At 45.6% G+C, this 26,451-nt stretch overlaps 1 protein-coding gene across 3 annotated transcripts in view; it reads right to left on the bottom strand.

Moving 5' to 3' along the window:
- The window catches only part of LOC123991414 (TGF-beta receptor type-1-like), an 83,292-nt gene that overhangs the window by 3,804 nt on the left and 53,037 nt on the right, over window positions 1–26,451 (bottom strand). The window contains exons 3-8 of one of the 3 annotated variants that reach the window (XM_046292990.1): window positions 22,295–22,531; window positions 18,599–18,829; window positions 16,178–16,345; window positions 12,695–12,851; window positions 7,123–7,247; window positions 5,988–6,118 (exon numbers count right to left, since the gene is read on the bottom strand). In XM_046292990.1, the coding sequence (XP_046148946.1) occupies window positions 5,988–6,118; window positions 7,123–7,247; window positions 12,695–12,851; window positions 16,178–16,345; window positions 18,599–18,829; window positions 22,295–22,531 (1,049 nt within the window). The remainder of the gene's footprint in view (window positions 1–5,987; window positions 6,119–7,122; window positions 7,248–12,694; window positions 12,852–16,177; window positions 16,346–18,598; window positions 18,830–22,294; window positions 22,532–26,451) is intronic. The other 2 variants (XM_046292991.1, XM_046292992.1) reach the window with 2 other exon arrangements.

Raw genomic sequence — 26,451 nt, 5'->3', positions numbered from 1 at the left:
TACAGTACAGTGTCATGGCGTTGGCCTGGGGGTTGGTTTATGAAAGTCACCTCTTCCCCCCCTTTTTCCTCTCTCTACCCTACTGAGGTTACATTTACAAAACCCTTGGTTAACATAGAGATTCTGGGAACATCAGAAGGTGGGGAGAAATGAACTATATTCTGGTAATCAGACCAATTGAACATATGCGGTGGTACTTAATGAATATGATATCGGTTCGGTTGTCATCTGAGACATTCTCATCGATGATATGACAAACTCTACAGTGGAAAGTCTACACATCAGAGTTATCGGATTCACATGGAATTGATGTTCAATTTAAATGTTTGAATATGCAATTATTTGTGATGGGATGAAACGTGATTTTAGCTACTAAAATGTGAGATTTGGATTTTCATAAGATAGGGCTGCTCAATCAGTGGCCCGCCCTGTGAAGGGACATGGGCTATAAAACTTTTCAAACACCCCCCCCTCTCCCTTCCTCTATAAGCCCTTGACAACAACATAACTTCCTGTTCCGAGGACGACGGTCCTATGTCTGAATGGTTCAGATAATAACTACAGAATGAAGCCAACATCAGCGTGAACTTTGGTTGCAAATGGTATGAACTTTGAACTCTTATTCACTACAGAAGTGATACCTCCTAGCCGTTGAGTTAGCATCCGCAGCTGCAAACGCAGGTTAGGAAGGAACAGAGTATCCCGTCTACCACACAACGACGTTACTACAACATATCCATTTGACCACCAGAGACATTCTTCAAAGGACAAAGTACTCGGTTTGGCAACACGGCCTTCCATCTACCACCAACCTACTAAAGCGCAGCTCAGAGTAAATATTTATTGCATTTTCCTTTTCCAAATGGACGGTAATTTAGAATGCATAAGATACTGTATTTACGATAGCACAGCTTCTTCCCTTCTTCCCAGTCTCCCGCTCTTTCACTCAACCCAGCCCCTTTTCCTTTGTGTAACAAGCTGTCATATCTGTTCCGCCCGCCAGGGACGTTTTCCTTTATGACGTCATTTGTAATCAAGTTATGATTAATTGTGTGTAATTAGTTAGGTATTTAGTAAATAATTAATTAAACCCAATTTTGTATTGCTGATTCAACTTGTTAGCCAGGGTTCGTGCTGATAAAATAATTTACGACCTTCAGATGAGACTGAAGTAAGATGACGATTGATATTTACTGCTATTGATGTAAAATATTACTAGGTCTTTAAGAGTTTATTCGGAAGATAACAGCTCTATAAATATTATTTTGTGGTGCCCGACTCTCTAGTTAATTACATTTACATGATTAGCTCAATCAAGTAATAGTAATTACTTAATCCGGCATAGCCAAAGACATGACACTACTTAACTTAGTGGACTCCTATGGCTAGCTAGCTGACTACATCAGTCTTTCGTATATGTGCTCCTGTTGTGTGTAACTGTTCAACATGATTACTCAAGCCAGAAATCTTGCTTGTTTGTAGGTGACCAAATACTTATTTTCCACCACAATTTGCAAATAAATTCATAAAAAATCCTACAATGTGATTTTCTGGATTTTTTTTCTCATTTTGTCTGTCATAGTTTGTCTCTCATCTTTTTAAGTGGGAGAACTTGCACAATTGGTGGCTGACTAAATACTTTTTTGCCCCACTGTATATCCACAGTAAAACGAGTCCAATATTGACATAACCTGAAAGGCCGCTCAGCAAGGAAGAAGCTACTGCTCCAAAACCGCCATAAAAAAGCCAGACTACAGTTTGCAACTGCACATGGGGACAAAGATCGTACTTTTTGGAGAAATGTCCTCTGGTCTGATGAAACAAAAATAGAACTGTTTGGCCAAAATGACCATTGTTATGTTTGGAGGAAAAAGGGGGGGGGGGCTAGCAAGCCGAAGAACACTATCCCAACACTGAAGCACGGGGTGGCAGCATCATGTTGTGGGGATGCTTTGCTGCAGGAGGGACTGGTGCACTTCACAAAATAGATGGCTTCATGAGGTAGGACAATTATGTGGATATATTGAAGCAATGTCTCAAGACATCAGTCAGGAAGTTAAAGCTTGGTCGCAAATGGGTCTTCCAAATGGACAATGGCCCCAAGCATACTTCCTAAGTTGTGGCAAAATGGCTTAAGGACAACAAAGTCAAGGTATTGGAGTGGCCATCACAAAACCCTGACCTCAATCCTATAGAAAATTAGTGGGCAGAACTGAAAAGGAGTGTGCAAGCAAGGAGGCCTACAAACCTGACTTAGTTACACCAGCTCTGTCAAGAGTAATGGGCCAAAATTCACCCAACTTATTGTGGGAAGCTTGTGGAAGGCTACCCGACACGTTTGACCCAAGTTAAACAATTTAAAGGCAATGCTACCAAATACTATTTGAGTGTATGTAAACTTATGACCCACTGGGAATGTGATGAAAGAAAGAAATAATTCTCTCTACTATTATTCTGACATTTCACATTCTTAAAATAATGTGGTGATCTTAACAGACCTAAGACAGGGAATCTTTACTAGGATTAAATGTCAGTAATTGTGAAAAATTGAGTTTAAATGTATTTGGCTAAGGTGTATGTAAACTTCTGACTTCAACTGTAAATATGTATGTGCGCACACACACACACACACACACACACACACACACACACACACACACACACACACACACACACACACACACACACACACACACACACACACACACACACACACACACACACACACACACACACACACACACACACAAAATTCAGAATGTATTCAGAACCCTCAACTTTTTCCACATTTTGTTACATTACAGCCTTATTCTAAAATGGAATCAATAAATACATAATTCTCACCTACACACAATAGCCCATACATTTTTTGCAAATGTATTACAATAAAAATCAAAAAATACCTTATTACACAAGTATTCGGACCCAATAGCTATGAGACTCGAAATGGTGCTCAGATGCATCCTGTTTCCAATGAGAAACAAGATTCTCTGGTCTGATAAAACCAAGATTGAACCCTTTGGCCTGAATTCCAAGCTTCACATCTGGAGGAAACCGTTGCACCATCCCTACGGTGAAGCATGGTGGTGGCAGCATCATGCTGTGGGGAAGTTTTTCAGCGGCATGGACTGGGAGACTTGCCAGGATCGAGGGAAAGATGAACGGAGCAAAGTACAGAGAGATCCTAGATGAAAACATCTCTGGAGAGACATGAAAACAGCTGTGCAGCGACGCTCCCCATCCAACCTGACAGAGCTTGAGAGGATCTGCAGAGAAGAATGGGAGAAACTCCCCAAATACAGGTGTGCCAAGCTTGTAGCGTCGAACCCAAGAAGAATCGATGCTATAATCGCTGCCAAAAGGAATGTCAACAAAGTATCGAGTAAAGGGTCTGAATACTTACGGAAATGTGAAATCCAAAAAAACTGTTTTTGCTTTATCATTATAAGGTATTGTGTGTTTCTATATACATACAAGTATCCAGATACAGTTTAAGCAGGTGGAATGTCTTGACATCCTGTGTTAGTTGTATTGTAAGTACGAGTGCGATCAATTGGCATTGATTTGTTACAATGCTTAATATTTGTGTTGTGGTGTCTACAAAAAAATCTACTTTGGTGTGTGTGTGTGTGTGTGTGTGTGTGTGTGTGTGTGTGTGTGTGTGTGTGTGTGTGTGTGTGTGTGTGGCAACATTTTCTGGCCAAACCATAAAAATACATTCAAATCAAATCCATTTATATAGCCCTTCTTACATCAGCTGATACCTGCTAGGCAAAAAAATAAATAAATAAAAATCAAATTTATTTATATAGCCCTTCGTACATCAACTGATATCTCAAAGTGCTGTACAGAAACCCAGCCTAAAACCACAAACAGCCAGCAATGCAGGTGTAGAAGCACTATTTATGCCAATCAGACTGTCATTTTGGTATCAGGAACAGTGTTCTCACTGTCTTGGTCACGTTGTTGTGTTAATAGCAGATTCAGCTCAGTCCTAACATATTGGCAGCCATTTAGGCCAGGTCATAGCTGCCAGATTGGATTGCAGGATTTTATTACTGTGGATTGACTCTAATCTAATGTATCAGTTTTTACAGTCAACAAACAGGGACACCAATAAACGGAGGTGGGGCGGGAGACAGAGAGAGAGAACGTAAAGAGAGGAGACAGAGAGAGAGAGAAAGTAAAGAGAGGAGACAGAGAGAGAGAAAGTAAAGAGAGAGGAGACAGAGAGAGAGAGAAAGTAAAGAGAGAGGAGACAGAGAGAGAGAGAAAGTAAAGAGAGAGAAGGAGACAGAGAGAGAGAAAGTAAAGAGAGAGAAGGAGACAGAGAGAGAGAGAACGTAAAGAGAGAGAAGGAGACAGAGAGAGAGAGAAGTAAAGAGAGAGAGAGAGAGAGAAAGTAAAGAGAGAGACAGAGAGAGAGAGAAAGAGAGAGGAGAAGAGAGAAAGGAGACAGAGAGAGGAGACAGAGAGAGAGAGAAAGTAAAGAGAGAGGAGACAGAGAGAGAGAGAAAGTAAAGAGAGAGGAGACAGAGAGAGAGAGAAAGTAAAGAGAGAGGAGACAGAGAGAGAGAGAAAGAGAGAGGAGACAGAGAGAGAAAGAGAGAGGAGAAAGAAAGTAAAAAGAGGCAGAGAGAGAAGTAAAGAGAGGGGAGACAGAGAGAGAGAGAAAGTAAAGAAGGTAAAGAGAGAGAGAGAGACAGAGAGAGAAAGAGAGAGAGAGGAAGAGAGAGAAAGAGAGAGGAGACAGAGAGAGAGAGAAAGTAAGAGAAAGACAGAAGAGAGAGAGTAAAGGAGACAGAGAGAGAGAAAGTAAAGAGAGAGGAGACAGAGAGAGAGAGAAAGTAAAGAGAGAGAAGGAGACAGAGAGAGAGAGAAAGTAAAGAGAGAGAAGGAGACAGAGAGAGAGAAGGTAAAGAGAGAGAAGGAGACAGAGAGAAAGAGAAAGTAAAGAGAGAAGGAGACAGAGAGAGAGAGAAAGTAAAGAGAGGAGACAGAGAGAGAGAGAAAGTAAAGAGAGGAGACAGAGAGAGAGAAAGTAAAGAGAGAGAGACAGAGAGAAAGAGAAAGTAAAGAGAGGAGACAGAGAGAGAGAGAAAGTAAAGAGAGGAGACAGAGAGAGAGAGAAAGTAAAGAGAGAAGACAGAGAGAGAGAGAAAGTAAAGAGAGGGGAGACAGAGAGAGAGAGAAAGAGAGAGAAGACAGAGAAGAGTAAAGAGAGAGGAGACAGAGAGAGAGAGAAAGTAAAGAGAGAGGAGACAGAGAGAGAGGAAAGACAGAGAGACAGAGAGAAAACGTAAAGAGAGGGGAGAGAGAGAAAGTAAAGAGACAGAGAAAGTAAAGAGAGGAGACAGAGAGAAAGAGAGAGAGAGTCAAGAGAGAGTGTGAGAATGAGAATGTGAAGGGGGAAAACTTGAGACGGCGAGAGAGGGAGAGTTGCAACACACTTACTTTCCCCTAGGGTGGGAAGTAACCTTTATTTAACTAGGCAAGTCAATTAAGAACAAATTCTTATTTTTACAATGATAGCCTGCCCCGGACAAACCCTCCCCTAACCTCGGACGACGCTGGGCCAATTGTGCGCCTCTTATGTGACACGTGAGTCTTCACTGAGATAGATGGACACATTGGAGAGTCTCAGGTTTGTGGGCTTTGATCTTTCTTGGGTTTAAACGCACCGTGAGGCAGACAGTAGTTCGGAAAGACTATCTGGAGAGAAATCCTCTCGTGTGGATTTTCAGTTGAGGAAATTTGGCAACGTATTATGGCCGCATTCAAAGAGAAGACGCTACACATTCCCGCGAGGTGATTCCCACTTCATAACTAGGAATGTGAAAGGTTAAAAAACCAAAGATGTGTGTGTGTGTGTGTGTGTGTGTGTGTGTGTGTGTGTGTGTGTGTGTGTGTGTGTGTGTGTGTGTGTGTGTGTGTGTGTGTGTGTGTGTGTGTGTGTGTGTGTGTGTGTGTGTGTACGTGTCACCTACCTCACAGCTCTGCCACCTGTTTGGAATGTTGGGTCGTAGCTTCTGATCACACACCACCCGCCTCATCTCCTCCACAGAAGGGTCTGACTGCACCAGGTCATGGTATGGCAGCTGGTAGTCTTCAACGATGCCTGACGCAAAACACGTCAGACGCGTTAAAATACATCACAATGGCTTGACAGAGTGCAATGCAAAACTTTATTGTTCCTCAAGGGAAAATTGTGTTTTCCCTCATGCATCAAAAGTAGCTCATATACTTCAATGAATTGTATGTGATTTTTATATAGTAGACTGGAACAAATTGTAAATGTAAAGTGTTGGTCCCATGTTTCATGAGCTGAAATAAAAAGAACCCAGAAACGTTCCATACCCACTAAAATATTATTTCTCTCAAAATGTCTGCACAAATTTGTTTACATCCATGTTAGTGAGCATTGCTTCTTTGCCAAGATAATCCATCCACCTGACAGGTATGATATATCAAGATAAAGAAACGGCACGATCATTACATAGGTTCACCTTGTGCTGGGGGACAATAAAAGGCCACGAACAACACAATGCCACAGATGTTTCAAGTTGAGGGAGCGTGCAGGAATGTCCACCAGAGCTGTTGCCAGATAATTGAATGTTCATTTCTCCACCATGTGCCACATCCAACATCATTTTAGAAAATCTGGCAGTACGTCCAAACGGCCTCACAACCGCAGACCACGTGTAACCATGCTAGCCCAGCACTTTCACATCCGGACTCTTCACCTGTGGGATTGCATGGGGGGGAATAAACCCCTTTTGTGGGGAAAATTGCAAATTGACTGGGCCCGGCTCCCCAGTGGTTGGGTGGGCCTGATTCCCAGGTTCCCTCCTAGGTCCACCCATTTTGCACACCCAATTTTTCAGTTTTTGATTTGTTAAAAAAGTTTGAAATATCCAATAAATGTTGTTCCACTTCATGATTGTGTCCCACTTGTTGTTGATTCTTCACAAAAAAATACAGTTTTATATCTTTATGTTTGAAGCCTGAAATGTGGCAAAAGGTCACAAAGTTCAAGGGGCCGAATACTTTCGCAAGGCACTGTACCTGTCAGAACATCTACTGGATTACTGAGTGACTATGGGGGGGGGGCAACACACATACCTGCCAGAGAGCATCGACTGGCTATCTCCCAGAACACCAAGCCCATGGCGTAGATATCTGCCCTCTTAAACGACTCAAAATGCTTCATGTTTATCGAGTCGTCTAGCACCTCTGGTGCCATATACCTGGAGGGAGAGAGACCGTAATGTTGGTTAGATACGATAGTAGACACACACACACACACACACACACACACACACACACACACACACACACACACACACACACACACACACACACACACACACACACACACACACACACACACACACACACACACACACACACACACACACACACACACACACACACACACACACACACACACACACACTTCACTATCCTTGTGGGGACCAAACAATTGATTCCAATTCAATTTCGTATTTGCCCTGAACCCTTAACCTAACCCCTAACCCCTAATTGTAACCCCTAACCCCTAACTGTACAGCTAAACGTGAACCTAAAATAGCCTTTATCCTCGTGGGGAGTCTGGGGACCGGTAAATATCCCCTCGTTTTACTATCCTCGTGAGGACTTCTGGGGCCTCATTTATCAACAACGCATTTGATACTAAATTCTGCCGGATGTGGAGATTCTAGGATTTATTGGGACTTATTGATATGATTTTTATATAGGGATTGATCCAATACCATTGTTATAATTCCCATGCATCAAACACCTATTTCACCAGAACGATCAATAAGCCTATTTGCTTGCTATTACAATTGATCCACCTCCCAGAGGTTGTGCGCGCGTGCGGTTTGAGATTGGCGTGGACATTCGCACACTTTCCCGTCAAGTTCAACATTTATAAATACCGACGTTTGCAGGAAAACTGGCACATGCACCTTTGAAAAATGAAGCCCGTTTCCCCACAAGGGTAAAAACCATCAAGGAACAATTCACAAGCGTTCATTTCACAAGCGTTCATTTCACAAGCGTTCATTTCACAAGCCCAATCCACAACCTTCCACACTGAGGGGAAAAAAAAATGTCTGAATTCCGTGAGCAGGTGTTGCATATCGACGATAAAAATCACGAAACGCCTTCCTTATTAGATCTGGTGGTGATACACTCGCTGATTCCTTTTGAATTCATGTTTTATTTAACCTTAACTGACTTGCCCTAGTTAAATTAAGAACAAATTATTATTTAAAATGACGGTCCTATCAAAAGGCCTCCTGCCAGGACGGGGGCTGGGATTTAAAATCAAAATAAATTCATACAAATATAGGAGAACACACACACATCCCGATGAGAGAGACAACACTACATAAAGAGAGACCTAAGACGACAACATAGCAAGGCAGCAACACATGACAGCACAGCATTGAGGTGGCAGCACAGCACGGCAGCACAGCATTGAGGCGGCAGCACAGCACTGAGGCAGCAGCACAACACTGAGGCAGCAGCACAACACTGAGGCAGCAGCACAGCACTGAGGCAGCAGCACAACACTGAGGCAGCAGCACAACACTGAGGCAGCAGCACAACACTGAGGCAGCAGCACAACACTGAGGCAGCAGCACAACACGGCAGCATCAGAAAACATGGTACAAACATTATTGGTCACAGACAACAGCACAAAGGGCAAGAAGGTAGAGACAACAAGCAAAGCAGCCACAACTGTCAGTAAGAGTCTTTGAAAGAAGAGATGGAGATAAAACTGTCCAGTTTGAGTGTTTTGTTGCAGCTCGTTCCAGTTGCCAGCTGCAGAGAACTGAAAAGAGGAGCGACCCGGGGATATGTGTGCTTTAAGGACCTTTAACAGAATGTGACTGGTAGAACGGGTGTTGTATGTGGAGGATGAGGGCTGCAGTAGATATCTCAGATAAGGGGGAGTGAGGCCTAAGAGGGTTTTTATAAATAAGCATCAACCAGTGAGTCTTGTGACGGGTATACAGAGATGACCAGTTTACAGAGGAGTATAGAGTGCAGTGATGTGTCCTATAATTCAGAACACTCAAAATAGTTAATGAAGTTGATCAATATTTGCCCAACACTCCAAAGCATTAAAAAATGCAACCGTTCCTCGGTTTTTAAACTACAATAAAACTGATTGCATCCTCAGCCTGGCGCGATTTCCCAACACAGTATCTCCGAGCGATATGAAACACTATCCCCCTTAACATTTGGAGATGAAGCCAGCTAATCCATCGCAGTTTGGACGTTTCCCGGCCTTTAGGCACATATTTAGGATCAGTTTCCCCTCCAGATCCCAACCTGCATCATTAGACTGACCTTAAACCAGTCGTCAGGGGCAACATCTCTAATCCTGTTAGTAGCCATTTTGTTCCTTAAGGGAGGAAATCCCAGATTCCTAGCGGGAGATGAGAGGGGGATAATGTTTTGGGAAGGGGGCTCCTCTCTCCTCTGGAAAGTTGGAGCCACAGGAAGGAAAGGTTTTAGCTGCGCTGGGCCTAATCTCCCTCCACAGTTCCAGAGGGGGGTAAAGTCCCTGAGACTTCCACTTAATTAAGCCCCACAGATTCCAGTGGGCCAGCCAGGTAGACAGACATACAGTCAGTCAGTCTGGACCAAAACACACAACCACCTGCCTGGCCCAGGGAGAGAGACCAAAATGTACACTCAGTGAGCATAGCCTTGCTATTGAGAGAGGCCGCCATAGCCTGTCATCTCTCGAGGGAGCCATGTCAACCTATGTGCCCACGGCCTACGAAATGGAGGTGGAAACTAAACTACACTTCCTAACCTCCTGCCAAATGTGTAACCACATTAGGAGACACAAATGTCCCATAGATCAACACAGAATTTGAAAAGAAATCAAAAGATTGAAAAACTCCCATATCTGTTAGGGTAAATATCGCAGTGGGCCGTCACAGCAGCAAGATGTGTGGCCCATTGCCATGAGAAGGGACATACAGTGGAGAACAAACAATGTCAATACAACCCATATTTATCTGTTTATTTTCCCTTTCATACTTCAACTACCTGTTACAACACTGTACATTACCAATAATATAACATTTGAAATGTCGATATTCTTTTAAAACGTTTGTATAATGAGTGTAATGTTTAATGATGTTTACCCTGTTTATTTCACTTTGTTTACTGTCTATTCCATTTGCTTTGGCAATGTAAACATATGTTTCCCATGCCAATTAAGCCCTTCGAATTTAATTGAGAGAGAGAGAGAGAGAGGAGAGGGAGAGCAAGAGAAGTAGGGGAGGGGGATCGCAAGCGAGAGAAAGGGAGGGGGAGAGCGAGGGAGGGAGGGGAAAGCAAGAGAAGTAAGGGAGGGGAAAGCAAGAGAAGTAGGGGAGGGGGAGCGCAAGCGAGAGAAAGGGAGGGAGATCACAAGAGAGAGAATGGGAGGGGGAGAGCGAGGGAGGGAGGGAGGGGGAGAGCAAGAGAAGTAGGGGAGGGAGATCGCAAGCGAGAGAAAGGGAGGGAGATCGCAAGAGAGAGAAAGGGAGGGAGATCACAAGAGAGAGAAAGGGAGGGGGAGAGCGAGGGAGGGAGGGGAGAGCAAGAGAAGTAGGGGAGGGGGAGCGCAAGCGAGAGAAAGGGAGGGAGATCGCAAGAGAGAGAAAGGGAGGGAGATCGCAAGAGAGAAAGGGAGGGGGAGAGCGAGGGAGAGAGAGAGAGAGAGAGAGAGAGAGAGAGAGAGAGAGAGGGAGAGAGAGGAAAGCAAGAGAAGTAGGGGAGGGGGATTGCAAGCGAGAGATAGGGAGGGAGATCGCAAGAGAGGGAGGGAGGGAGAGGAGAGCAAGAGAGGGAGGGAGGGAGGGAGGAGCAAGAGGGAGGGGAGGAGAGCAAGAGGGAGAGGAGGAGGGAGTGGAGGAGAGCAAGAGGGAGGGGAGGAGAGCAAGAGAGGGAGGGAGGGGAGGAGAGCAAGAGAGGGAGGGAGGGGAGGAGAGCAAGAGAGGGAGGGAGGGGAGGAGAGCAAGAGAGGGAGGGAGGGGAGCAAGAGAGGGAGGGAGGGAGGAGAGCAAGAGAGGGAGGGAGGGGAGGAGAGCAAGAGAGAGGGGGAGAGCAAGAGAGAGGGGGAGAGCAAGAGAGAGGGGGGAGGAGAGCAGAGCAAGAGAGGGAGGGAGGGGAGCAGAGTAAGAGAGGGAGGGATGGGAGGAGAACAAGAGAGAGGGGGGAGGAGAGCAGAGCAAGAGAGAGTGGGGGAGAAGAGCAAGAGCCTGGGATTGGAGGAGAGCAAGAGAGGGAGAGAGAGGAGGGGAGGATGAGAGGGGGAGAAGAGAATAGAGAGGAGGGGAGGATGAGATGGGGGAGAAGAGAATAGGGAGGGAGGGAGCGAAAAGAGAGAGGGGGAGGAGGGCAAGAGAGAGGGATGGGAAGGGAAGGGGAGCAAGTGAGAAGGGGAGGAGGAGTGCAAGAGAGGTAAGGAAGGGCAGAGGGGACATAAAGGCTGAGAAAACAAGTCACACAGGGTTCCACCTCTAGGCTAATGGCTAGCAGGTTCCCAGGTGCTTGTCGACGGCACTTAGACAAGGGAGGCAGGATTCAATCTGCTTTACCATTTGAGCGTGTTATATTACACGGTGTCGTGTCCTGGAGCCGACCACGATACCAACAAAGCAACAACAACGGATGCAACAACCGATGCAACAACAACGGATGTGAACTATGAATAATACCATGCGATATTAATGAGCTTGGGCCTCAGTTCTATACCGGCAGAGCTGTGTAACACAACACATGGTGCTCTATACTAGCAGAGTGTTGTAACACAGCTGCTCCGTGTGGCAGCCGTCCAGTCAACAACAGCAGCCGGAATAGAATCTACATCGTGAATTGGTGGGTTGCTTGATACACACCGCAGAAGACTGAATCAAGACAGTGTTATTCAAGAAGAAAGCAAAATCGGCGATATGGTTGTCAAGACAATTTTCTCCTCTTTCTATTGGAGTTGAATTATAGAAGTAGGGGAAACGACGCACATCGCTCGTAACTGCCTGAGCTGGTAGGATCGGCTGTGTGTGTGTGGCCATCATCACCTCTGTGTTTTCCAACCACACAGGCTTGTCTTGTGGAAAAGGGGGAAATGTCATCGATTCTGCTGCAGGGTGGGAGAGACGTCGTGTTTCCATGACATGACGCTTCCTCCTCCCCTCCTCACCTACCTGCTAGACCTCTCTGGAGAGCCGGAGAAGATGACGGGTTTCACTGCACCTTCACCTTTTGCCTATGATGGCGAGTGGCGGCTGTCAGAGCCAAGATGGCGGCTCCGTCACTACAAATGACGGCTCAAACGAGGCGGAATGACAGCCCCGTGGGGCTCCAGTTATCTTTGAGTTTCCCCACTCTGTGGTTGAGGGCTCGGCAGCACTCTAGAGCCAGAATTGACAACCAGTTTCAAGACACCTCCAGCCATTACAATGAGCTGTGGGAGCCAGAACGGCATCTCCCATCACATCGTTACAACAAATGACAGGTGTGATCCTCACCTGTTACCTTCTGATTCCTGCTCAATGGTTGAGGTGGAGTAGTTTGAAGTTGCCACTAACCACATCAAAGAGCCGGCATGGCGGCTCACTCTTTATCAAATTGCCATCCCAAATAAGAGTCATAACAGAGCCCGAATGGGGGATCCAGTTACCTTTTGGTCCCTACTCTGTGGTTGGGGGCGATGTCGATGGTGTCGGTGGCAGAGTCGTGGCGCACGGCCAAGCCCAGGTCGGCAATGCAGCAAGTCCCGTTCTTCTTCACCAGGATGTTCTTAGATTTCAGGTCCCTGTGGGCGATGGCCGGCTTCCCTGAAATGTATGACATATGGCGTTGAGGAAGAGAGAGAGAGAGAGAGAGAGAGAGAGAGAGAGAGAGAGAGAGAGAGAGAGAGAGAGAGAGAGAGAGAGAGAGAGAGAGAGAGAGAGAGAGAGAGAGAGAGAGAGAGAGAGAGAGAGAGAGAGAAGAAAAGAGGAAAAGCATTAGACGAGAGCTCACCGATTCAAAAGAACATGATTGTATTTGACATGTTGGAGAGGGAGGAGGGGGGCAGGGAGAAGCATCTCAGCAGTCTCTTCTTACTCCTTCCATATACACTGATGTGAAAGAACTGGACAGCTGAAAGACCATTTTTAGCTTTAAATTACCCTGCATCCTTCTTCATGTGAAAAGAAAATCTAGTCCATAATATGGTCCTGTAGATGTCATATGCTAAACATTAGGAACGCCTTCCTAATATTGAGTTGAATCTCTCCCCCTTTCTGCAGTGGACCATTTTATTGAATATATAAAACATACAATCTACGTGCAGTGAAGTCTCTCAACATCTAGGTCCCATTCAGTCCTCTAACAGATTCCCATCCAGAGCCCGACCCACAGACGCAACCAGGGTCAACACCCTGCCTGGAATCTTGCATCGTTTTATACATCAACTCATACTCCCTGTACCATGGGAATAGGCACATCAAAAATCTATTCCCAACTATTTTGCAATATGTATGTCAACAGCTGTCAACATCCTGGTCTTCAAATGAAACTGGTAAATGTTCCTATTTATATTCCACCGCTTTGATCCTTTCTATTGGGCAGACACAGGAAACAGGAAACGGTTCAGAGTGGAAAAACCCAGCAGCGTTACAGTTCTTGACACAAAACGGTGCGCCTGGCACCTACAACCATATCCCGTTCAAAGGCACTTAAATCTTTCATCTTGTCCATTCCCCCCTCAATGGCACAAACACAATCCATGTTTAAATCGTCTGAAAGCTTAAAAATCCTTCTTCATCCTGTCTCCTCCCTCTCCTCTAAACTGATTGAAGTGGATTTAACAGGTGACATCAATAAGGGATCATAGCTTTCACCTGGATTCACTTGGTCAGTCTATGGAAAGAGTTCATAATATTTTATAAACCCGTGTATGGTTCTACATATCATAAACCCTATTCGCTCTGGACTAGTATCACTAGAGAACGATGGATGCGTAATTATTACCCTAGAATGTCCGTTAATCCGGATGGGATTGGTTCCCAAGTTTCTAAACCGTACCAAACCATCTTTGGTATAGTGTCGCCATAATATTTGAATTGAGGAAGTGCGATTACAATTATTAGAATATTTTATTGATCCGCTGCACGTGCACCCGAGATGCGTTTTAAGGCTGATGGATGAGAACGTTAACTTATCATTTCCTAAACCTTTAGGTCAGTTGGTGAGGAGTCAAAAGTTAATTCAGTTGTGTTGTGTGTCCTGTGTATGTGCTAGGGGGGTTAGAATGAACTCGGAATAAAGTTCCCTTTGTCCCGGTCGAGAGGAGGGGATTCATTTTTAGAAGCAGTGAAATGACGTCATGTTATTGTATATAAACTGTTGCTCGTGGTAACGTGGCAGCGCGCTCCGAGAATAAACTATGTTACCTATTATTGATAAGACTGGTCTCCGTCTATTTTATGCAAACAAGAATCTTACAAATTCTCATAAAATAGATGAAGGGAATTTAATTAATGAAAACACATTGGTATAATTAAATTACAGTAACAATAGGGGTTAATAACTAGGTATATAGGGGGTAATAACTAGGCAGATAGGGGGTAATAACTGGGCAGATAGGGGGTAATAACTGGGCAGATAGGGGGTAATAACTCGGCAGATAGGGGTAATAACTCGGCAGATAGGGGCTAATAACTCGGCAGATAGGGGCTAATAACTCGGCAGATAGGGGCTAATAACTCGGCAGATAGGGGCTAATAACTAGGCAGATAGGGGCTAATAACTAGGCAGATAGGGGCTAATAACTAGGCAGATAGGGGCTAATAACTAGGCAGATAGGGGCTAATAACTAGGCAGATAGGGGCTAATAACTAGGCAGATCGGGGCTAATAACTAGGCAGATCGGGGCTAATAACTAGGCAGATAGGGGCTAATAACTAGGCAGATAGGGGCTAATAACTAGGCAGATAGGGGCTAATAACTAGGCAGATAGGGGCTAATAACTAGGCAGATAGGGGCTAATAACTAGGCAGATAGGGGCTAATAACTAGGCAGATAGGGGCTAATAACTAGGCAGATAGGGGCTAATAACTAGGTATATAGGGGCTAATAACTAGGTATATAGGGGCTAATAACGAGGTATATTGGGGCTAATAAGCTGGTATATTGGGGGTAATAGTGTACAGTTAGAAGAGAAACTACAAAGGCCTGACAGGGATGATTTAACATCTATTTACAGATTCTGCAGGGGGGGATTGGGATTTCACATACAGTTCACATACAGTCTCTCCGGAACGCTCTGCTTTACTGAGAAAATGTTCTGCTCGGAGGCTCCATAAACAGCTAAATAAACAGTTTTGTTTATTCCCCAAATACTGCACCACTGCCTAGTGGACATGGCCTATAGCATGTATCCTGAGCAAGAGGGCAAAACCCAATGTACAGAACTGTACAATGAGGAAAGTAGATTCCATGACAGTCTCGACTCCTGTAGAAGCTTCCCTCCTGTTCTGTGGAGGACAAGACACGTGGCCTAGTTGAATGAGTCATACTGTCAACTTACTATTTATATAAAGTTGTGTCTCGTTTTGCCTGTATACATCATGTGACTAGGGCTGTCCCTGAGACAACAACAACAAAAATCTTGGTCGACAGAGTCATCTGTTCTTTCGACCAATCGATTGGTGAACATTTTAAAACGTGTATTTTTCCATATATAGACACACCTTATGTGTTAATAAAAATCAAATCTACGTAGGCTACTGAGCTTGTCTGATGCTTTAAGCACTGCGATTAAAAATTCAGACACACAAATTACTATAGAGGGAGCCAGAGATCAATTTAGCCTAACCAAAAAAAAAAAAAAAAAAAAAAACTCTTCCCGACCCGACCCTTCTCCTGCTGCTGGTCATCACAGATTCTGACGTTAAGCTCCTGAAGTCGCCGATAATAGGCTACACCAGGGGCCACAGTGGTGGTGAGTTAAGACAACCAGAAATAGTATCAGTTTATAACACAGTTTATAACATAAATATTATACATGAAACCAAAAGGAATACTTCATCTCTCAACCAAAAAAAAAGTCCTCAGTCGCTGATTGTTGAGAGTTGCTGTGCCCTCTGACTGATTGGTCAACGTGGTTGTCACTCACCTTGCGTGCCAACGATCTCCATGTGGAGGTGGGCCAGACCGCTGGCGGTGGACAGTGACAGTTTGATCATGCCCTCCACGGTGACTGTGTAGCGGTTCAGGTAGTCAAACAGAGAGCCGTGCTCGTGGTAGTCTGACACCAGCCACAGCTGGGTCCATGTCCCGTTATCTGACAAAAGAGCAAAGGGTGAGACATGTACAAAGACAAAACAAAAAAGTTGAGTAATTGGAATGATGGAGAGAAAAACAGAAGGTGAGGAGAGGTTAATGAACACAGTGAGTCGGTTGTCCTCAGATCAATGTGATATTAACTACAGACAGTCAGAGAGAGCTCAGATCAACGTGATGTTAACTACAGACAGCCAGAGAGAGCTCAGATCAATGTGATGTTAACTACAGACAGTCAGAGAGAGATCAATGTGATGTTAACTACAGACAGTCAGAGAGAGCTCAGATCAATGTGATGTTAACTACAGACAGTCAGAGAGAGATCAATGTGATGTTAACTACAGATAGTCAGAGAGAGCTCAGATCAATGTGATGTTAACTACAGACAGTCAGAGAGAGATCAATGTGATGTTAACTACAGACAGCCAGAGAGAGCTCAGATCAATGTGATGTTAACTACAGACAGTCAGAGAGAGCTCAGATCAATGTGATGTTAACTACAGACAGTCAGAGAGAGCTCAGATCAACGTGATGTTAACTACAGACAGTCAGAGAGCTCAGATCAATGTGATGTTAACTACAGACAGTCAGAGAGAGCTCAGATCAATGTGATGTTAACTACAGACAGTCAGAGAGAGCTCAGATCAATGTGATGTTAACTACAGACAGTCAGAGAGAGCTCAGATCAATGTGATGTTAACTACAGACAGTCAGAGAGAGCTCAGATCAACGTGATGTTAACTACAGACAGTCAGAGAGAGCTCAGATCAATGTGATGTTAACTACAGACAGTCAGAGAGAGCTCAGATCAATGTGATGTTAACTACAGACAGTCAGAGAGAGCTCAGATCAATGTGATGTTAACTACAGACAGTCAGAGAGAGCTCAGATCAATGTGATGTTAACTACAGACAGTCAGAGAGCTCAGATCAATGTGATGTTAACTACAGACAGTCAGAGAGAGCTCAGATCAATGTGATGTTAACTACAGACAGTCAGAGAGAGCTCAGATCAATGTGATGTTAACTACAGACAGTCAGAGAGAGCTCAGATCAATGTGATGTTAACTACAGACAGTCAGAGAGAGCTCAGATCAATGTGATGTTAACTACAGACAGTCAGAGAGATCAATGTGATGTTAACTACAGACAGTCAGAGAGAGCTCAGATCAATGTGATGTTAACTACAGACAGTCAGAGAGAGCTCAGATCAATGTGATGTTAACTACAGACAGTCAGAGAGAGCTCAGATCAATGTGATGTTAACTACAGACAGTCAGAGAGAGATCAATGTGATGTTAACTACAGACAGTCAGAGAGAGCTCAGATCAATGTGATGTTAACTACAGACAGTCAGAGAGAGCTCAGATCAATGTGATGTTAACTACAGACAGTCAGAGAGAGCTCAGATCAATGTGATGTTAACTACAGACAGTCAGAGAGAGCTCAGAGCAGCTGGACAACCATTGACCCGGCTCCATAAAAACACACACACACACCTCGAGCAGGGTTTGTGCACGGACACCATCCAAATATTCTTACAAGCCCACACCAGTCCAGTCCACCTTACTGCCACGGCAGACCAGAACCCCTACCTAGATCACTGACAGAAGGGTACTACAGACCAGAACCCCTACCTAGATCACTGACAGAAGGGTACTACAGACCAGAACCCCTACCTAGATCACTGACAGAAGGGTATTACAGACCAGAACCCCTACCTAGATCACTGATAGAAGGGTATTACAGACCAGAACCCCTACCTAGATCACTGACAGAAGGCTACTACAGACCAGAACCCCTACCTAGATCACTGATAGAAGGGTAATACAGACCAGAACCCCTACCTAGATCACTGATAGAAGGGTACTACAGACCAGAACCCCTACCTAGATCACTGACAGAAGGGTATTACAGACCAGAACCCCTACCTAGATCACTGACAGAAGGCTACTACAGACCAGAACCCCTACCTAGATCACTGATAGAAGGGTAATACAGACCAGAACCCCTACCTAGATCACTGATAGAAGGGTACTACAGACCAGAACCCCTACCTAGATCACTGACAGAAGGGTATTACAGACCAGAACCCCTACCTAGATCACTGACAGAAGGGTACTACAGACCAGAACCCCTACCTAGATTACTGATAGAAGGGTACTACAGACCTTAAGGAAAAGAGGCCCTAGTCAGTAAACGCACCCTTACAAAAGTGATTTGACGCTTTAGAGGCGAGCTGTGATTGTTTGTACCTTTGTTGTCGGCGGCGATAAAGCCCAGGATGTTTTCGTGACGCAGCATGACCGTCTGGTAGATCTCGGCCTCACGGAACCACGAACGTTCCTCACGGGAGGAGAAAATCTTGACCGCCACCTCCTCGCCTCGCCACTTGCCCCGCCACACCTCGCCGAAGCGGCCCTTCCCGATGCTCTCCTGAAGGATGATGGTCCGGGCTATGGTCCTCTGTACCAGTAGGGGCAGACCTGGGAGGAAGAAGAGGAGGAAGGCATTTTAGAAAAACACTTCAAAAGGACCTGGTCTCTCACTGCAATGTACACTACATAGTAGCAGTTGTTTAACACTAGCAAAGACTCAATTCAGAGGAAGACATGAAAATTACCTGGACCAAACGTCAGTTTAAAAAGTTATCAAATGAACTGTCTCTGCGATGGCTTTTGAGACAATATAAAATACATTTAAACCTTAAACCCACTCACTCTCCCTCTCCACCTTAATGTGTACAAAATCCAGGCAGACTGTGGATTGAGCTACTTGCCTCAGTTAAAGAGCAAAACATTGAGCTGGGTCATCCTTTATGATCCTATTGTCACAATGAAATCCCATTTTAGAAGCCTGAAACAAGGAAACTTAGATAGGGGTTGGAGTGTACATCATATCAAACTTCATTGTGGACTTAGCCAGTCTGCCAGATGTGACGGTCTTGATACCACGCAGAAAAAAATGTAAAAAAATCCACTTTGCCCTATACCAGAAAATCCTACATAAATATTGATTCCCACTTTTCCCCAGTAAAATATCCCAGGAACATGATTCTGAATTAAATCCAGGTATCCTAGATGTGTGGATTTCTATGCCGGTCCTGATGGCAAGCTGTTCATTTCTGGTCGGAACGAGATGACACGGTGTCCTGTCCGCTTGCCAGTTCTCACATCACGTTTCCTGGCTAGCAGGGCTGGCGTCTGGGGGTGACAGCAGTTTCCAGCAGCTCTGTCAGCGCTACCTGTCATTAGAGCCCCGCACCGCTCCAACACCACCCTATCATTAGAGCCCCACAAAGCTCCAACACCACCCGATCATTAGAGCCCCACAAAGCTCCAACACCACCCTATCATTAGAGCCCTGCACCGCTCCAACACCACCCTATCATTAGAGCCCCACAAAGCTCCAACACCACCCTATCATTAGAGCCCCGCACCGCTCCAACACCACCCTATCATTAGAGCCCCGCACCGCTCCAACACCACCCTATCATTAGAGCCCCACAAAGCTCCAACACCACCCGATCATTAGAGCCCCACAAAGCTCCAACACCACCCTATCATTAGAGCCCTGCACCGCTCCAACACCACCCTATCATTAGAGCCCCACAAAGCTCCAACACCACCCTATCATTAGAGCCCCGCACCGCTCCAACACCACCCTATCATTAGAGCCCCACAAAGCTCCAACACCACCCTATCATTAGAGCCCCACAAATCTCCAACACCACCCTATCATTAGAGCCCCACAAATCTCCAACACCACCCCGTCATTAGAGCCCCACACAGCTCCAACACCACCCCGTCATTAGAGCCCTGTACCGCTCCAACACCACCCCGTCATTAGAGCCCTGTACCGCTCCAACACCACCCGTCATTAGAGCCCTGCACCGCTCCAACACCACCCCGTCATTAGAGCCCTGTACCGCTCCAACACCACCCCGTCATTAGAGCCCTGTACCGCTCCAACACCACCCCGTCATTAGAGCCCTGCACCGCTCCAACATCACCATCCCATCATTAGAGCCCTGTACCGCTCCAACACCACCCTATCATTAGAGCCCCACAAAGCTCCACCACCACCCTATCATTAGAGCCCCACAAAGCTCCAACACCACCCTATCATTAGAGCCCCACACCGCTCCAACACCACCCTATCATTAGAGCCCCACAAAGCTCCAACACCACCCTATCATTAGAGCCCCACAAAGCTCCAACACCACCCTATCATTAGAGCCCTGCACCGCTCCAACACCACCCTATCATTAGAGCCCCACAAAGCTCCAACACCACCCCGTCATTAGAGCACCACACAGCTCCAACACCACCCCATCATTAGAGCCCTGCACCGCTCCAACACCACCCCATCATTAGAGCCCTGCACCGCTCCAACACCACCCCGTCATTAGAGCCCTGCACCGCTCCAACACCACCCCGTCATTAGAGCCCTGCACCGCTCCAACACCACCCCGTCATTAGAGCCCTGTACCGCTCCAACACCACCCCGTCATTAGAGCCCTGTACCGCTCCAACACCACCCTATCATTAGAGCCCTGCACCGCTCCAACACCACCCTATCATTAGAGCCCTGCACCGCTCCAACACCACCACCCCATCATTAGAGCCCTGTACCGCTCCAACACCACCACCCCGTCATTAGAGCCCTGTACCAACACCACCCTGTCATTAGAGCCCAACAAAGCTCCAACACCACCCTGTCATTAGAGCCCCACACAGCTCTGCACCCATTACGCCATGGTTAAGGCTGAGCCCACCTGAGCCAGAGATGGACTGATAAGATAACTGCTGCTTTCACTACACACTCACCTCACCGAGGGAAGGAGGGAGGGAGAGCGAGTCACTGACTCAGTCTGCCCCACCATGTCACAGCAGGGAGCCTCCCTAAGAGCTGTTCTGAAGCTACACAAACTGGCAGAGTTATTCACACACTCACACAGAGACGCATGCTGGTAAGTGCACACACACGCACTGAACAATAGTACTCTGATACAATTGCACACACAAAGGGCAAACAAAGAAGAGGCCCAACACAAGAAGCCACACCTTAGCAGATAACACACACCGTGAGGCTGTTACTAACCCGACACACACCGTGAGGCTGTGTTACTAACCCGACACACACCTTTAGGCTGTGTTACTAACACGACACACACCTTTAGGCTGTGTTACTAACACGACACACACCTTTAGGCTGTGTTACTAACACGACACACACCTTTAGGCTGTGTTACTAACACGACACACACCTTTAGGCTGTTACAAACACGACACACACCTTTAGGCTGTTACAAACACGACACACACCTTTAGGCTGTTACAAACACGACACACACCTTTAGGCTGTTACAAACACGACACACACCTTTAGGCTGACACACACCTTTACTGTTACAAACTAACACGACACACACCTTTAGGCTGTTACAAACACGACACACACCTTTAGGCTGTTACAAACACGACACACACCTTTAGGCTGTTACAAACACGACACACACCTTTAGGCTGTTACAAACACGACACACACCTTTAGGCTGTTACAAACACGACACACACCTTTAGGCTGTTACAAACACGACACACACCTTTAGGCTGTTACAAACACGACACACACCTTTAGGCTGTTACAAACACGACACACACCTTTAGGCTGTTACAAACACGACACACACCTTTAGGCTGTTACTAACACGACACACACCTTTAGGCTGTTACAAATACGACACACACCTTTAGGCTGTTACTAACACGACACACACCTTTAGGCTGTTACAAACACGACACACACCTTTAGGCTGTTACAAACACGACACACACCTTTAGGCTGTTACTAACACGACACACACCTTTAGGCTGTTACAAACACGACACACACCGTGGAAGCACAGAGTAACACTCTACACACATCCCCACGGCTCCTTAACCCACCAGAGCCGGAGCCAGAGGTGGTCATGTCGTAGATGAGGTCTTTGAGAGTGGAACCCACGGTGAGGAAGGGGTGATCCATGGAGGGATCCTCCTCGTTGGGCACGCGTTGATGCACACCCACCCGGCTGTGGCAAACGTAGAAGACCAGCACCAGCACGAAGCACAGCACGCACACGGGCCCCGCGATCACTGCCGCCAGAACCACAGGCCCCAGAGGAACCGGCTTCACTGTCGGCACTGTGGGGGGGTGAAAGGGAAGGGAGAGTATTAAAGGATTTTTTTTTTAAAGAGTTAAGACACAAAAACAAACAAAAAAATCCACTCTGGCCAGACACGCCACAATGGACATGAACAACTCACAGGAGTTCATCTATTTGGCAACTATCAACATAATTGATTCAAATTGTTCCATCTGAATATGTAATTATCAGATGGTTCCGGGATAAGAGTGGGTGAATGGGCCGTTGGTTGAGATAACATGGAGTGAGACCAATTGTACACCCATTAAGTTCTGGGTACAAAACGACAGGTAACCTACAATACCCAGAATACACCAGTGTCCCCCAAAAAATGTCTGACCAGTACCTGGTCTTGGCTCTTCGGTCCTTGTCGTCGAAAGGCATCCAATATAAATGAGTTATGAATTGGATGGCTCACACGCTTGTCTTCACCACGGCGCCGGTTAATAGGCATTCATAAGTCGTTACGGTACAGTACATGCCTAAATGATGACCCGTGGTGACACGAAGGCTGGCTACATCAATAGTAATGGAAGAGAAGCTTCTCAAAACCCCAAGCTGCTGGAAAAGCTACTGATAAAGGCTCCTACTGTGTTGGCCACTCAATACCCTGTACATTATCTCTAACAGTTAGAAAACAAAACACGACTCACTAGGGGCGGCCATCTTTGTAAACATCACTTGGGGAAGCTAGGGAAAAATAAATCAAGTTTGGGGTGCGCTGAAGAAGTGTATTAAAAGTAGTAGAACAGCGCGCTCACTAGTCGAGTGGTTCTCAAACCTCTCCTCGGGGGGAACCCCAGACATTCCATGTGTTTGAGAGCTAGCACACAGTGTCTTAGTGCAGTGGTTCTCAAACCTCTACCCGGGGCCCTCAGCCATTCCAGGTACTTCATCTATTCCACAGCTAGCACACCTGATTCAACTGGTCAACTAATCATCAAGCCTTTGACTAGGTCAATCGAGTGAGCCAGTTCAGAGCTACAACAACATTGTGAAATGTCTGGTGGTCCTTAAGGAGCTGTTTGAGAACCATCGCCTAGTATTAAATGTCCCAGGAACAGCGTGCTCCCTAGTACAAGGCTTTTGGCAAACACTTTAAAAAAAAAACAGAATAAAAAATTCAGAGGTGGGCTTACGTTGGTGCAACGATAGAGCATTTCGGGGAGTGTGGTGAAAAACAGGGCCACTGCACTGTGTGGGCAAAAGCCATCTGTTGTCGTCAACATTTACATGTCCCTATACAGACAGCAATGCCAGAACTAAATGCTTCGTGTAGATGGAATGTGTTCATTCAAAACACCTCCACTAAGAACGTGTAATCTAGGTTGATCCTGCAAACAGGGTTCTGGGCCTCCTCCACCTATATACTGCATTCTCAGTAGGGATGAAGGTTTGAAATCATTTCACTATTTGAGTAGTATCAATCATTTTTATTGATTATCCGGATATTCAACCCCCGAACAAAAAATATATAATGTCAACATGCAACAATTCCTAAGATTTGAATGAACACCCGTTCATATGTAAAGGAAACTCTGTCAATCAAAATATATTCATTCGGGCCCTAATCTATGGATTTCACAGGTCTGCCATCTGCATCCGTAAAGAGAACACTTATTCAAGTGGCCATCGAAGGTGAGTATTTGACCACTGAAGAAGTCGGTTACGACGCTGAACTGCAGTCAGGTAAAGAACCTGGTGAAGACGACGAGCACGCAGATGAGCTTCCCCGAGACGCTTTCTGACAGTTGGCGAGAAAAAAAAAATAAAAAAATTGCCCGTTGTGCAAACCTTAGCTATAATAAATCATCCATAAATATCTACAGAAAGAAGACAGATCCTGCTTCTGTGTCCTGTTTGAGTGTTTGTTAAATAGTCTAATCATTCCGTGAGTACGAAGCCTCAGGCAACCACAACATGTCGGATAAACAATTTCACAAAATGTCTAATCTTTGCTATGCTGTAATAAAGGCTTTTCCTCATTAGACTTGTCTGGTGATATTCGGAATTGATTTAGTGTTGTTTACACTATTCCAAATCGTCAGGAAAAATATGTATTTATAATAGCCCTCCTATATCCTTGAACTCTTTCTTATTGTTATTATGATCAACATTATAATAAATCAGTAATTATCATAAGAAGGCTTAGAATAGCAGCCTTGTATAAACCACCATTGAGCTGGAGGCCTAAAAGTGCATTCCTATTTAGTGTTGAAACGACAATTTAGGCCTATACTTCAATTCTTACTACTACTGAATGGGCTACTGAATCAATCAATCATTTATTTTGTTCATGTCATCACAGCATAGGAGTCATTCGTGATTTGAAATGCAAATCGTATTTCGCCGTCCTAACGTAGTCTTCACTAGCCAGCTAGCTAACGTCCACTGATTAGCTGCACTGGAGAAACTATTACACTCAACTGAACGACTTGATTAGTGTAGTGTTAGCTAGCTACATAGCTGTCTTTGCTGTCTTCGTATCATCGTATCCAAGATAATTGTGTTGTTTAGGTTTAGAGTGTGTAGTCTTAGAGTGGTTATCTTAATTTACCGAGGTTAGCTAGCCAGCTATTTGTCGTCCTTAACGTAGGTGACTCTGCTAGCTAGCCAACGCTAGCCAACGTCTTCTGTATAGAACTCAACTACCCGGTCGCATTCACAGGTAGTATCACATTTTCACTTCATTTCATTACAGTACAACGGTTTGATTTGTTTGATCGTAGCTAGCTACTTAGCTAGCTACATTGCCGTCTTTGTATCAAAGATAATTGTGTAGTCTAGAGCGATTTTCTAGGTTCGCTAGCCAGCTATTGTCGTTCTTTTAACGCAACGTAACGTAAACAACACTGCTAGCTAGCCAGCTAGCCCCCGAATAGCAACACTGCAGAAACTATTACACTCAACGGAACGACTTGATTAGTGTAGTGTCAACAACGCACCCACTGCCAGCTGGCCTACTTCAGCAGTACTGTATCATTTTAATCATTTTAGTCAATAAGATTCTTGCTACGTAGCTTAACTTTCTGAACATTCGAGACGTGTAGTCCACTTGTCATTCCAATCTCCTTTGCATTAGCGTAGCCTCTTCTGTAGCCTGTCAACTATGTGTCTGTTTATCCCTGTTCTCTCCTCTCTGCACAGACCATACAAACGCTCCTCACCGCGTGGCCGCGGCCACCCTACTCTGGTGGTCCCAGCGCGCACGACCCACGTGGAGTTCCAGGTCTCCGGTAGCCTCTGGAACTGCCAATCTGCGGTCAACAAGGCAGAGTTCATCTCAGCCTATGCCTCCCTCCAGTCCCTCGACTTCTTGGCACTGACGGAAACATGGATCACCACAGACAACACTGCTACTCCTACTGCTCTCTCTTCGTCCGCCCACGTGTTCTCGCACACCCCGAGAGCGTCTGGTCAGCGGGGTGGTGGCACCGGGATCCTCATCTCTCCCAAGTGGTCATTCTCTCTTTCTCCCCTTACCCATCTGTCTATCGCCTCCTTTGAATTCCATGCTGTCACAGTTACTAGCCCTTTCAAGCTTAACATCCTTATCATTTATCGCCCTCCAGGTTCCCTCGGAGAGTTCATCAATGAGCTTGATGCCTTGATAAGCTCCTTTCCTGAGGACGGCTCACCTCTCACAGTTCTGGGCGACTTTAACCTCCCCACGTCTACCTTTGACTCTTTCCTCTCTGCCTCCTTCTTTCCACTCCTCTCCTCTTTTGACCTCACCCTCTCACCTTCCCCCTACTCACAAGGCAGGCAATACGCTCGACCTCATCTTTACTAGATGCTGTTCTTCCACTAACCTCATTGCAACTCCCCTCAAAGTCTCCGACCACTGCCTTGTATCCTTTTCCCTCTCGCTCTCATCCAACACCTCCCACACTGCCCCTACTCGGATGGTATCGCGCC

This window comes from Oncorhynchus gorbuscha, linkage group LG12 (assembly GCF_021184085.1).
Source record: "Oncorhynchus gorbuscha isolate QuinsamMale2020 ecotype Even-year linkage group LG12, OgorEven_v1.0, whole genome shotgun sequence".
In the NCBI taxonomy this organism is placed as follows: Eukaryota; Metazoa; Chordata; class Actinopteri; order Salmoniformes; family Salmonidae; genus Oncorhynchus; species Oncorhynchus gorbuscha.
This window is presented reverse-complemented; position numbering and strand designations above follow the sequence as displayed.